This window comes from Dermacentor variabilis, chromosome 9, assembly GCF_050947875.1.
Source record: "Dermacentor variabilis isolate Ectoservices chromosome 9, ASM5094787v1, whole genome shotgun sequence".
Lineage (NCBI taxonomy): Eukaryota > Metazoa > Arthropoda > Arachnida > Ixodida > Ixodidae > Dermacentor > Dermacentor variabilis.
Genome location: NC_134576.1, coordinates 35634098 through 35647270, shown reverse-complemented (window position 1 = coordinate 35647270; position 13173 = coordinate 35634098). Strand labels below are relative to the sequence as shown.

The following is a 13173-nucleotide window of genomic DNA, read 5'->3' as shown; positions in this document are numbered from 1 at the left end:
CTCGAGTCCGTCTGCCTTCCGGCAAAGCAGAAAGTCGACACTCGTAGGCTAATTTTGCCACTGCCTCTCGAGCTTCAATGGAGGACCAACCGAGGTCCTCTTGTACGGCTTCGTTAGGTGTGAACCTGTGGGCGCCTAGAGCTGCACGGTCAACTTCACGCCGCCTGGTTTCGAGCACTTGTCTCGAAGACGATGATAGAGAGGTGACGGAGTTGCCAAAGGTGCGCCATGCGCCGCCACTGGCTTCCAGAGAGCACGTATAGTCTCAAATCTGTTTAAATACCACAAATCCCGACCTCCGAGGAATGTCCTGCGTGTGACAGTTTTTGCTCGGAGTTCTCCTGCATATCTAAACAGGTAATTCTGGGTGGCTGCATTGTTTACTCCAAAGTACTTGTAGTTGTCGACCCATTCAACCCTGCAGATGGAGTGGTCCTGCAGGATTCTCATCTGCGACAAAGGGCATTGCACCCGACTTCTGTGCAATAATGCTGTAGACCGAGAGATGTGCCTCCTTCCGAGCACACATCCGATATGGCTTGGAGGTCAGGGACATTACCTGTCAGTGCCACAGTCACCTGCGTAAAGCACAGCTGGTAGAATGCGTTTTTTTTTATTGCGATAAATACTTGCCCTTAAGGCATAATTTTTGGAGCTTATATGTGTATTATATGTGTACTGTGAAGCCTGTGTTTGGTATGAATTGAAGCACTGTTTTGTGGAATCTGTTGTCATGTGTCCAGCGGTCGTAGCTGGTTGTCACACTGTAGCGGAGGCCGGCTTGCAGTAGGAGACGCGAGCGTTCCGACTGTAAACCCGTACATGTCCATATTAGCTGGTATGCATCTGCTTCCACCACAGGAACGGAGTAGTATGCACACGTAGCACCCAGTGGTAAATGCGACCAGTTCCGCCTTGAGACAACAGCCGGTTTAAGGGTCACCCCGGCCCGAAGCCTCCTAAGCACAACTTCCTCCGCCCTAGTAATGTGAAGGGGGAGGGAGCAGACACACGGTGGGAAAAGAGCGCGTGTGTCCTGCCGGAGAACATTTTACGGGCTCGGAATGAGTTACGGGGTTGGGGTGGGAGGGGAATAGGTGGAGGATCAGGATTAGGGCAGTGTGCCTGCTGGTCAGCAGCAATGTTGTGAGGTTTCGCTGAATGGCCTTGAATCCAGTGTACCTTGACGCAAGTAGCTGTATTACTATTCATAGTGTGTATTGTCTCGCAGATTTCCATCGCCTTATCAACCTTCTTGAGTTCCTGAATAGCCGCTAAAGAATCAGTAAAGATATCTAGTTGCTTGATGGTAGGCAGTTTAGATGTCGCACCTTGCACAGCGTCGTGGATGGCTTGAAGTTCCATTACTAGAGCGCTGGCTTCCGTAGATAAATAGCGCTGGTGGCCGCTGATGAAATTATGCGTAGTACTCAGGAATGATGTCCTTCCGCCGTCTGGGAGAATGGCAGCATCCGTATAGACTTTGCAGATGTTAGCGCATGATGCATCGAAGATATTGTGTTCATCAATAATACCTGTTGTATCGCTGCGTCGTAACTTCGTTGGCTTATTAGTTGTGATGCTGGTGAATTCCTAGGGAGGCATTGGATAGGGCTGATTGTCAATTCGAGAGCCGCGTTGAAAATGAGCATGCAACGCAGCGACAGCCGGAATAAGTAGCTTTTTTATTTCACGTGCTTTTTCACGTTGCAAAATTAGCTCTGCAATTGCGTTGAGCTGGGCATGTTCCTGTAAGGTTGGTATAGGAGTGATGCGGGGCAGTGCTGTGATTGTGCGCATAGCATCGCGATTATTCGTCTCCAACTGTGCCAGCTGTGCCAAAGTCAGCCGTTGAAATTGTGCCTGATATAAAATTCGTGGCTGCAAGACTGCACGCACCAACCGTCGAGCTACGTCAGTACAAGCTCCAGCTGCTTTTGCTGCAATGCGACGACTAAGGTGAAGGGTTTTTGTCGAACTCTGTCTGGTTTTACGGAGCCAGTGTGCACCACTGCCGGAGTGGTGAATAAATGCGTTTGTGGTAGGTCCCTTCCTCCATTCAAGACAGGCCCAATCCTCGGCTACATTCTGCCAGCCGTCTCTCCATTTTAGAAGTGAATAGCATTAAGACCATTGGAGACATAGGGCAGCCCTGTCTCAGCCTCCTCCGGGCCTCTATTGATAGAGTGTTTACCCCATCCCAGTTTATTACGGTACGGTTGTCTGTATATACAGCCTGCAGTATGCGGAGTACGCTCCCAGGTGTTTCTCGTTCCTGTAGCTTCATCCATTGTACTTTGTGTTCCATGTAGCCGTATGCATGAGCAATGTCTAGGAAGGTCATTACTATCTGTCTGCCCTCACGTCTTGATATCTCTATTAACTGATGAACAACGAAGAGATTGTCCTTCAGACATTGGCCACGCCTAAAACCATTCTGTAGTTCTCCCAGAACATAAGCCTCAAGTGTTGCAACCAAGCTCGGAGATTGTTACCAAATAGCTTGTATAGAGCTAATGTCACTGTTATTGACCTGTAATTCTGGGGTAGTTCTTTGTCTGTGTCCTTCTTCAGTACAAGCCTGAGCCTGGATGTTCTCCAGCTTTGTGGTATTGATCCACTGTGCAGTATTGCATTAAATGTATCCTGTATCACCTGCCGCGCCTGTTTGTCACATTTCTTCAACAGCAAGAGAAGTATGCCATCCAGTCCGGTGGATGATTTTCTCGCCATGCATTTCAAGGCTCTCTCCAGCTCCCCTTGCGTAATGGGTTCTGCCATTTTCTTATTACTAAGTTGAGGTGAGGATGCATCGACCAAAGAAGGGGGTGTAGGGGTGTGGGATTTAAGCTTGTTAGTGATGAACGTTTCTGAAAAGTGCAGGCATTCCTCACCCTCATAGTCGATTGCAGTGGTTTTATCTCTCAGCTTGCTTGTGTGTGACCCAGTTGTAAGCTGAAGGGATTGATCGTATCTCCAGAATTTCTTGCCTGCCTCTCTGCCTACTTTCTTAAGTTCATTTAGGAGCGTTTCATTCATCTTCCTCATCTTGACTTGTACGAGCTGGGACATTTGTTTCTTTTTTTTCTTGTAATCTTTCCAACAGTCAGGGATCTTCGGTGGATCGGACTCTTCACTAATGGCCAGCTTCTGTTGCCTCCACGCCTGTTTTCTTGCTTTTAGAGCTGTTGGGACCTCTCTATTCCACCAACCCTTACGTTTTCTCCTTCCATTCCCCATCGAGACCTGCATACAGGCTTAAAATCTCACAATGGCAGCCTGCATCCAAGCTGCGAGGTCTGTATGCTGCGTGAAGTCTGTTGTCGCACTCTCCTCCTCGAACGTATTGGCAATTTTCGATAGCCCAGTCTGGCAAAATATTAGACATTTTTTGGTGGGAGAGCCCGATTTGTCTCTGGCTGCTCCAAAGCGAATTCGAAGGCTGTTGTGGTCACTGCTGGCACTCTCCTGAGTCGTATCAATTACCACTTGACGTAACCGACCGAAGGGTGCCGCTGATACAAGACAAAAGTCAATGCATAAGGATTTATCTCTAACCTATCATGTGATCTTTCCTGTGCATTTTGACGTAGTGTTTACCAATATAATGTCTGTCCTATCTATCCATTCCAATAGTAGTCTGCCCATCCAATCTGTATTTTTGTCCAATTCCTCAATTTGGGCATCGAAATCTCCCACTATGTCGTGGGCAGAGCTAAGTTTGCCATGTCCTCTTCCAGGCATGCCAGCATATCCACATTTCGGTCATATGCACCTTTTGTGATCCCACCTGGCCCGTCAACTCGCGCCGCGGAACTCAGGGACCGCTGGCCTTGAAAAAAGCACAAGCAACCCCGTCTCAGCGCAAACGATGACAATCATGTGTATGGTGCTCTGTATCTGCCTTTTGGACGTCCGCTCTTGGAAATGACAAATAAAACTAGAAGTTGCAGATTTAGTGACATTATAGACAAACATTAGGAAGAGCTTGGAAACAATATTTTTTTTAATTTGTTTGGGCAGTAACTAGCGTATGTAATGCAGTCTTGTACAAAGAATTGGGGTCAAAGAACACATTTTTTAAAAGTTTTGACTCGTTTCCCAGATGATATCGTTTTGTTCTCGCACTGATGCCTCGATGTTCTCGTCCGAGTGCACGAATACTGGCTTTTGGCTCAAGGACACTTGAAGGTCGCCTACAACGGGAGCTAAAAGCATTTCATGCTTAAGAACACACCACAATTATTACTGTTCGCCGGAAGTGGCGCATGTCGGAGATAGCGCAGCTCCTTGACCCGGAAGCAATGCGGCATTCGTAACCATAAGGTTTCTCAGAATAATTGCTAGAGGGAATTCTGGCGCTGTGGTCTGTCAGCACCCTGGGAATGATGGGTACTACACGGCTTTGTCTGATCAGAGTGCTTCAGGACTCCGTCGTTCTTGTGGCTTTGTTTATTACGCTTAATCTGCCTTCACTGTCCTGCTGCCTTCACAGCAATCTATACTTCGTTAAATCTACAATAGTCTGCGAACAAGCACAATCGCTGCTAATTGCAGCGGTTCAGTCTGTCGAGGTGGCCAAATCGAAACGCGTCTCAATGCGCTGGCTCTCCCGCGAGAAATTTGTAAGGGCTTTCTATGCCGCTTGTCGATACATGCGTCCGTGGTGCAACGGTTTCAAAATCGGGCTGGTGTTCCTATGTTCTAATCCTGCCGTTAGACAATTGTATTAATCCTTACTTAACTATTTATTATGCAGTACTTTGTTGAAAATTACGAATTTTGCAATGTTAAGAAGCCGTTTGAAGCTAGAAGGGGGAAAGTTAAGGCAAATCCAGGTACGAGGCGTGCTGGCTGAGCCACCCCCCTTGCAGCTCCCGTGGACACTAGCACTACAGTTTCCTCTGGTAATTATTGTATGAAGCTCGATGCTCGCAGCTTCTCGCAGTGTACAGAGAAATCTCGGAGGCGGACCTACCAGATGTTGCCTGTGAGATGTTTTCCGCCGTATGCTTAGCTGCCCTTTACAAGCAGCCAATAAGAAACTTATACAAATACAATCATCAGCCCTGCGGCGGTGCCAAGATTGGCCTAGTCTTATACACAACTCTTTTATGACATATTCATCCTACTTGAAGTTTCGTTGAAGTTTGCCTTTAAGCACTTTTTTAGCGCGTTTATACCTCGGACTTCATCGGCACTTCGATTGCCTTCACAGAGAAAAATGTCCGACATATTTCTTACCGCAAATGTAAATGAGCCTGCAGTTTTGGTGTCAATGAAGTTTTCTAGCATTTTCCTTCAGAATACGAAACGTGGTGACTTCCTGAAAAGTAAAAATGCAAATACAGCTAAAGTCGCACGCGAAACAACAGTGAATAGCAATTTGAGACTAGGGCGTATTCAATTTCGCCGAGGCTATATTTCCTGGCAGCTGGCTCGCTCCCACCTCATGGACCCCGAAGTGCATGCCCGGCATGAAGGTTGTATTCATTGTAGCTGGTGCCATGATGTTTTGCTTGGCGGAGTTCTTTGGAGAACACGAAATTGCTTCTCGCCCTGAATGTGCCTGCCAGTGACTGACTGCATGCAGAAACGCAGCGTGCTTTGCGCGAGAAGCGTGGGCAACGTGCGTACACAAATAGAGTGTGCATTTTCATCGCATGAAAGTTGAACGCTGCATTCTCGGCTATTATAGTTGAACTTATACTGTGTCCCGTTGCTTGTGTCTTTTAAGGGAGAATACGCTTCCTAGATCAGAACAGTATAAATGCGCATAATACTGCGATGCATATAAGAAAAGATTGACCAAGTCAAACGGCGCGCATTGTAACTTATATGCCCGTTTCACCTAACACGATCGTAAGTAACGCGTTTCTTTTTTTCGGGTAATGCGCAGCACATACGTCCACGTCGTAACTGCATGGCAGTACATTTGTCTTCGGTATAGGTCACTGTGCAAGGCAAGAGATGGCAACTCTGCACCGATTCTTGAAACATGTCCTAGGTGACAAAATTTGTTCAAGAGGGACAAAATCACTTTAAAATCTTATTTATTTATTGATTGATTCATTTATTTATTTATTTATTTATTTATTTATTTATTTGTTTATTTATTTTGCAAACTTATTTCATAGACATTTACCTGGAAACCAAGCTTGCTCTTCGGTTGTGTTACTCACTTCACATACTTGTCGTTTCGTATGTCATTTGCAAGTTCACCCGCCACCGTGGCGCAGTGAATGTATCATAAATGTTGTTCTGCTGCTAAGCACGAAGTCGCGGCTTCGATTCTCAGCTTTTGTGGCCGCACTTCGATGGCATCGGAGTGCAAGAACGCTCCTGTGCCGTGCCTTGGGTGCACGTTAAAGTACCCCAAGGGATAAAAATGAATCGGGAAGATGCCTACTACCGGCATTACTGAGTGTGAAGCTTCAGAACGTTATAAGCCCCCCCCCCCCCCATAATTCAATACCTTTACTTATCTAAGCCTCTGGAACGTCTTCCATTTTCGCAAAGTGATAGATCTTAGTTCGTTTACAGGCGAAATAAAACCTCGTGACTGTAGGAGGAGGAGGAAAGAGAAAAGTAGAAGGCAGGGAGGTTAACCAGAATACCGTCCGGTTGGCTACCCTACACCGGGGGAATGGGAAAGGGTAAAGCAAAGATCACGGGGAGAGAGAGGAGGGAAGGAAAGAAGGAAATTGCGGCAAGTTCGCTGACGCGTGTGGTTTTACAGAAGTTGCATTAATAGTCACAGGTGGTTGCACAAACCCGTCGTCCCTACGAAACACAAAAGCGCCTTCACAGCTTTATGGGCCGACGGGCGATGGGGGCGGTGTTCCAGCAGCACCTGCACAGAAAGCGGCCGATTGTCCAATTTTTGGAAAGCTTTGGCAAGTTCTTGTCTCTCTAGGGCATATCTTGGACAGTGGCACAGCAGATGGTCGATGTTTTCTTCGGTGCCACAGACCCCGCATGCTGCACTGTCAGTCACTCCAATTAATGTAGAGTATGCCTTTGAGAAGGCAACTCCTAACCAAAGGCGACAGAGAACCGCAGCTTCACGTCGAGGAAGTCTGACTGGAGGTCGGAGTTGCAGGGAGGGGTTTAGTCGATGTAGTCGTGTAAGTCGTAAGTTCGGCGAGTTCCACTCGGTCACTGTGAGATTGCGTGCCAGGTGTCGAAGCTGCCTTGCAGCGTCGCAGGAAAAGAACTAGGAAGACGAATTCTATTTTTGCTAGCTCTTCCAAATCTCTGGGAAACACATCTCTTGCCACAGAGTCATCATGTTCGCACTGTTACGCTTCTCGAAGACTTTCCTTTACAACATCGGCTGTTAACAGTCCTTAAACGCTTTCTGCGTCTTTTATCCGCCCTGTTAATTTGGCGGAACATAAGCTTACCAGATACCCCACTTAATTCATGACTGGGAAATAATGACATGTCAAAGAAGCCTCACTGACTGGAAAATACATGTAACTGGTTGAGACTTACGGATGTTGAACAGACCCAGTGTAATACTAGTTCTTGGCCTTCAGATGTATCCATATCGTATCCTGCTACTCCGAAGTTATTAACAAAGATTAAATGAGCCTCGGAAGCACGGGAAGGCACCTCGGCAGCCGGTGTGCTGCTCATTTTCGATAATTCTATTACAGGTAGGAAAAGTGGCAGTAACCATCGTTGATAGTAAAAGCCAGCAACACAGCTTACTTATGTCAAACTGCTGACCCTACTGTCTATCTCAATGCGATGCCGTAATTCTCGGCAAATCTATGCATGCCATCCGAGTAGAAAGAACTCTTTAACTATAGAATCGGCGACAAGATTCAAGAAATTACCTTGAAGTAGGCGCGCCTTGAGCAGAACGATAACTGGATGACAGGGATAATAGGACCAAGTCAGATAGCACGCTACCCCGCGCTTCATACTTAGCTAGTCATACCGCGCTCGCGCCACTATAGCACGGGCCTCATGTGACCTGGGTGACGTCATGAAGTGCGCGGTTACTGTCGCATACGCCAACCAATGAGGCATCGCTCTAACCCCTTCCCTACACCCGCGTTTCCATCGCCGCTATTTTACTCTCCTCCTCCTTACTTTTGAACCCACTCCAGCATTTTTCTTTCTTCATCGTGCATGAACAATGTCTGTGCAACAATACAAAAGGTGCGGAATGCAGACAAAAAAAGACTATCATTTCAAAAGTAATGTTACTGTCGTGAAGAATTGAACACAGTGGGTAAACCTATAGTTTGAATACCAGCGAGTAATTTAAAGTTTTTCCGATGAAATTCGAAAACTCTTAAGTGAGTAGCGAAGTTGCAAGGAAGAGTAAATAGTGTTCGAAAATATTTGAAGCATTTTAATGGTTTCCTCTCAGCTGGCTTTATGTATGTCTTCCAGGAGTTTACACAAACCTGCTAATATCATTTGCATATTTCAATTATCCCCTTACACGACCCAGCACTTTTCCTGCCATTCAAAACTCCGCAAATCTTTATCGACATTTCGTGCTTTCGAGGAAACCTATCGGTGAAAGTAATAAAGCGGGAACAGATAAGTTGATTTAAGTTTCCTAATATACACGACTCCTCAACAACCCAGTTAAGCCATATAAGAAGGTCAAAGTACCACATAGTGCAATAAGAAAGCAACTCTTTTCCAGCAATAAAGACGTAATGGGCTTCGCGTGTGTGTCCCGACCTCGCGAGTCATCAGCGATAAGACTTGCGCATCCGCCCGTATCGGTGCAGTGTTCTTGTAAGCTTAAGTCGCTCAAGGTTAAATTACTTGAGGATCACGTTTCTTTGCCAGCTTTACTGCGCACTTCGACATAGGCTTAAGTATACCGGTGAGGAACTGTGAGTATGTAAACAAGAAATAATAAATAATATCTTCAGATACACTTTCGGGAACTGCGTCGCGTAAAGTATGGCAGAACGGGCTTATACGTTTACACGTCAGACTTAGGGCAACAGCCTGTATGGTGGCAGCAGATAGCGCCCAAGCTTTCTGAGCTGTTTGTTAAGCACTCAGAGGCTCTTTAGACTGCAGTAGTGAAAGCGCACCTTATGATTACTTGCTTATTGGCTGGTTTCTGTGTTTGCTAAGGTCATTCCTTTTAAGAAGCATAAAAAAAATGGTAAGGAAAGGAGGGGAATATTAATTTACAGTATTCTCGCAACTCAAATCGTCCTAAAAGAAAAAAGGGAAAAAATATGAAACGATTTAGATGTGATAAAGAGGTTACTTTTAAGTGACAGTCTTTGCCCCGACAGTCTCGAGTATATATAATTACAAACTACTAATTTTTCAAGCATACCTGATTGTTTACAGCTGATACAGAGTGTAATGATCTAAGCGTCTTCGTTTGCTTAAGTGACTTGGTTCATAACCAGCTCCGTAGTTATGGGGTTATCCTGGCTGGCTATCTTGATTGTAAAGCACGTAGGCGGCCACAAGCCAACAAAAAACAACCGCAAGCATCTCATCCGAACAAAAAGTTTCCTAAGCATGGGCTGAAGCCGGCTATAACTTCAACACCGACAGAAGGTACTACTGGTATCACGGCCACAACTGTAGCCTAACGCATAGGCAACGACCATCTAAGTAATGACGCTACTATTTGCACGAAAACTTTCGCTTATGAGAGGCTTTGTAGTGGAACTCTCTGGATTATTTTAACCAGCAAGCTTTCCTTACTTCTTTTTTTGTCATGGAATCAAACTTGCAACTTCATACTGGTTCTGTTCGGAATGTGGCAACCGCGGCCAGAAATGGAACCCGCCACCTCGTGCTTAGCAGCGGAACGCTGCATTCTCTTAACACGCAAGACTCGTTGTGAAAATTTGTACCTTCATGCCATGAAGCGTCAAGCGCGGAGAATGTACACAAGCACACGGACAAACGCGCACCCTTTCCATCGTGTCCGTTCTGTTACTCGTGTATAATCTTCGCGTCCACCTGCTATAGAGTTTTACCCTGCAGGAAAGATTTCGAGATATCGGTGCACTCTGTTAGAAACAGAAGTCACCCCTCGCGTTTCGCGCGCTAACTCGATCTTCTCGGTTCGCGCCGGTCCCCAGATCATCAAAGGCCAACACTACAACCAGTCGGTGGACTGGTGGTCTTTCGGCATCCTGACCTACGAGATGCTCATCGGCCAGTCGCCCTTCAACGGCACCGACGAAGACGAGCTGTTCTGGTCTGTCTGCAACGAGGAGGCCTACTACCCGAGGTTCCTCAGCCGCGAGGCAAAGTCACTACTAGTACTGGTGAGTATTCGCTCGCTCGACCGATCAATGAATGGTCTTATAGATGAATCACACACATAAGGTGCAAGCCATCTGGACAGATAGCCTACGTTGGCCAGTGTTGAACGCATCGTGCATGTAACATAATTTAATAAGGCACATTATTTTAGACTCATCTATCACGGCATCGAGTCAGGAAAAAAGCAAGATACACCGCCCGTCCGCCCGCTCACTTGCCCTGCTGCAAAGTAGCTGCACTTGCAAAAAAAAATTATTCGCTTTGAAATCAAGTAGAACGCATCTTTTGGGGATGACCATCTGCGTTACTAGCATTCAATGACTTAATTGGGGATGGGAAACTAATTATTAGTAGAGATTTCAATTTTATTATTTTATGTCATGTAATTATGGAGTGTCAGAATTGTCTGTTCCGGCACACAGCCAGTTGCCCAAGCTATTACACAACTCGGGTCACTTGGCATGTGCCCGAATAGAGAAGTTACACTCCATATTTGCATGACATAGACATAATAATTAAAATTTTTACCAATAATTTATTTCCCTTCACCAATATATATTCAGTTCATTTTGCCATCGCAGCAATACATCATAGCCGAGGAGCCCCTGGCGAAAGCTACCTCTGATAGCTCGACAAAGCCGTGGGCACCTACAACACTTTGGCCGCATTACAGCCGCATGAAATCAGGCAAAAGAAAGTAAACTAAGCATTCGCATAGAGTTTAACAGCAGCAGTACAAATTTCAGCATAATGTAAGCAAAAATGCATGATTAGTGAAAAAAACAAGTCCGTGATGTGTTTCGCGGACATATAAAAAAAGCAGAAAGGAAGAAAAACAATATGACGTGAAAATACACATTAGCAGCAAAAATAATTCAATAAAGCTACCTACATAGGTCGGTTAAAACTTTTTTTAATATAGATCAATTAGACATTTAGCTAATAGGGCTAAACATCTCGGTAAATAAAATATTCAAAAATTTTTTGTTGTTCAAGGAAAATGTTGTTTCTGCGCAAATTATTCACAAGGCGTGGCAAATTATTGGCTAGTAACCGACCATGTTGTTTTTATACTTTCGAACTGACCATTTGTCGGTTTCTCAGTTTGCGTAGACCTGTTCACGGGTTGATAAATTAGACAGTTGTTGAAAAAAAGGTTTGTTTTGTGTCATTTCGCGTTTGAAGACAATAGATAAGCGGTAATCACAGAGTTTTAGAACCGGAAGTACTTTATATTTTAAAGAAAGTTCTGTAATATGATGCAGTCTTGAGACATTTGCGACAACTCGGATACATATCTTTTGCAAAATATGTAACTTTGCCAAATTTTTCTCTCCCCAAATTAGATTACTATAGTTAAGTCTGAAGAAGCCAGTGAGTGATACTATACAATAGCATCATTGTGCTACAGGGAAAGAGATGCTCATTGCACAAAAGGACACCAATGACTTCAGATAGTTTTGTCACGACGTGACTTACGTGATCATTCAAGGCAAATTTTCTTAGTTAATACGGACACCTGGATCCCTAAATGTAGGCACAATTTGTAATTGAGTAACGCAGAATTGGATTTCTCTGGCTAGTTTATTAGTTTTATTCCTTGTTCTAAATATAAGAACTTTCGTTCTGGCGAGACTAGCACGCAAACCAGTCGGTGTTCTTATTTTTTTCATTCGTGTAATTTTTCAAGATCGTGATTCGAAGGGTCGACTGTGGTGTCTAAATAATTGTCATAAAAGAACATGCACGTGTCATTGGTGTAGATTATGAATTTCGCAGACGAGGTGTATACAGTATCATTAATAAATATGTTAAAAGGAAAAGTGCCAATGTGCTCCCTAGAGGAACTGCTCTCTTAATTGTGTTCATTTCCGGTAGGAAGCCGTTAAAGCTGACTGTCTGTTTCTGATTGTTTGACTAAGGTTTCAGTAAAACTATGGTGTGTGCTTGAAAAAATTATAACAGTGAAGTTTCCTGATTGTAGGTCGTGGTCAAGAACGTGAAACCCTTTGCGAAATCCAGGAATGTACATACCTATTATTGTTTCATTGTGTTCAAGGCTCTTCAAAATTTGTTCTTTCACTTCTAAAAGAGCAGATTCTGTTGAAAGATGTTGCCGAAAGCCGCATAGAGCAGTTGTAAAAATATGATGTTTGTTCTCGATTTACCTAAGCGATGATATGTTATATTTTCGAACACTTTGGTAAAGCAGTAAGTACAGGTATGGGCCTCTAGTTCCTTAAATCATTTTCTTCGCCTTTTTTTAAGTTATGGTAACAATTAATTAGCAACCCATAAATTAAAAATGTGCGTTAAACACAGTAGAATAATGTCACAAACAAATTTTATAGCCTTTAGTTGAAGTATTATTTAGTTCTTGAAATACGTAAATATACATACATAACTTCGTTATTATTTACTGGATCAAGGAAAATGATCTGTTCGACTGAAATGGCAACACTGAAGTCATTCTGCGTGCTGATAAAGCTTGAAAGACTAACAACGTGTTGGTTGAATTTATTGGCTAACGCTTGCCCCTAGATCTCAGCAGCACTCAGTTTTATGGAGGTAAGCTCAGCACAATATTTATGCGCAATAGGCTGGTTTAACTTTTTCCATATGTCTGCGCGTCCATCAGCGGCAACAAACTTATCTAATTTATTCTGGCTTTTTCAAGCTGTTTATTGAGGCTGTTGCGACACGTTTTAGAAGACTTGTTTTCCTCATTTATTTTAGCTAAAGGGTCCTGTGTCATGTATGGCTTTCGTGTGCGGTGCTTATGTTTTCTCATTTTTGTAGGTATAGATTTATTGCAAATGGAAATGTTTCCAAAAAGGCTCTGCTTGGGTCCTTTTCATTAAGCTTATAAGCCCCGTTTAGTTTTTGCACTACCAA

General features: G+C 44.4%; 1 protein-coding gene across 7 annotated transcripts in view; it reads left to right on the top strand.

The window, feature by feature from the left end:
* Positions 1-13173, top strand: part of LOC142592606 (putative protein kinase C delta type homolog) — a 556922-nt gene that overhangs the window by 531143 nt on the left and 12606 nt on the right. For all 7 annotated transcript variants that reach the window (XR_012830738.1, XM_075704146.1, XM_075704147.1 and 4 more), the window contains one exon: positions 10092-10280. Coding sequence is in view for 6 of the 7 variants with exons in the window: in XM_075704146.1 (XP_075560261.1) it covers positions 10092-10280 (189 nt within the window). In the remaining variant the exon portion in view is untranslated. The remainder of the gene's footprint in view (positions 1-10091; positions 10281-13173) is intronic.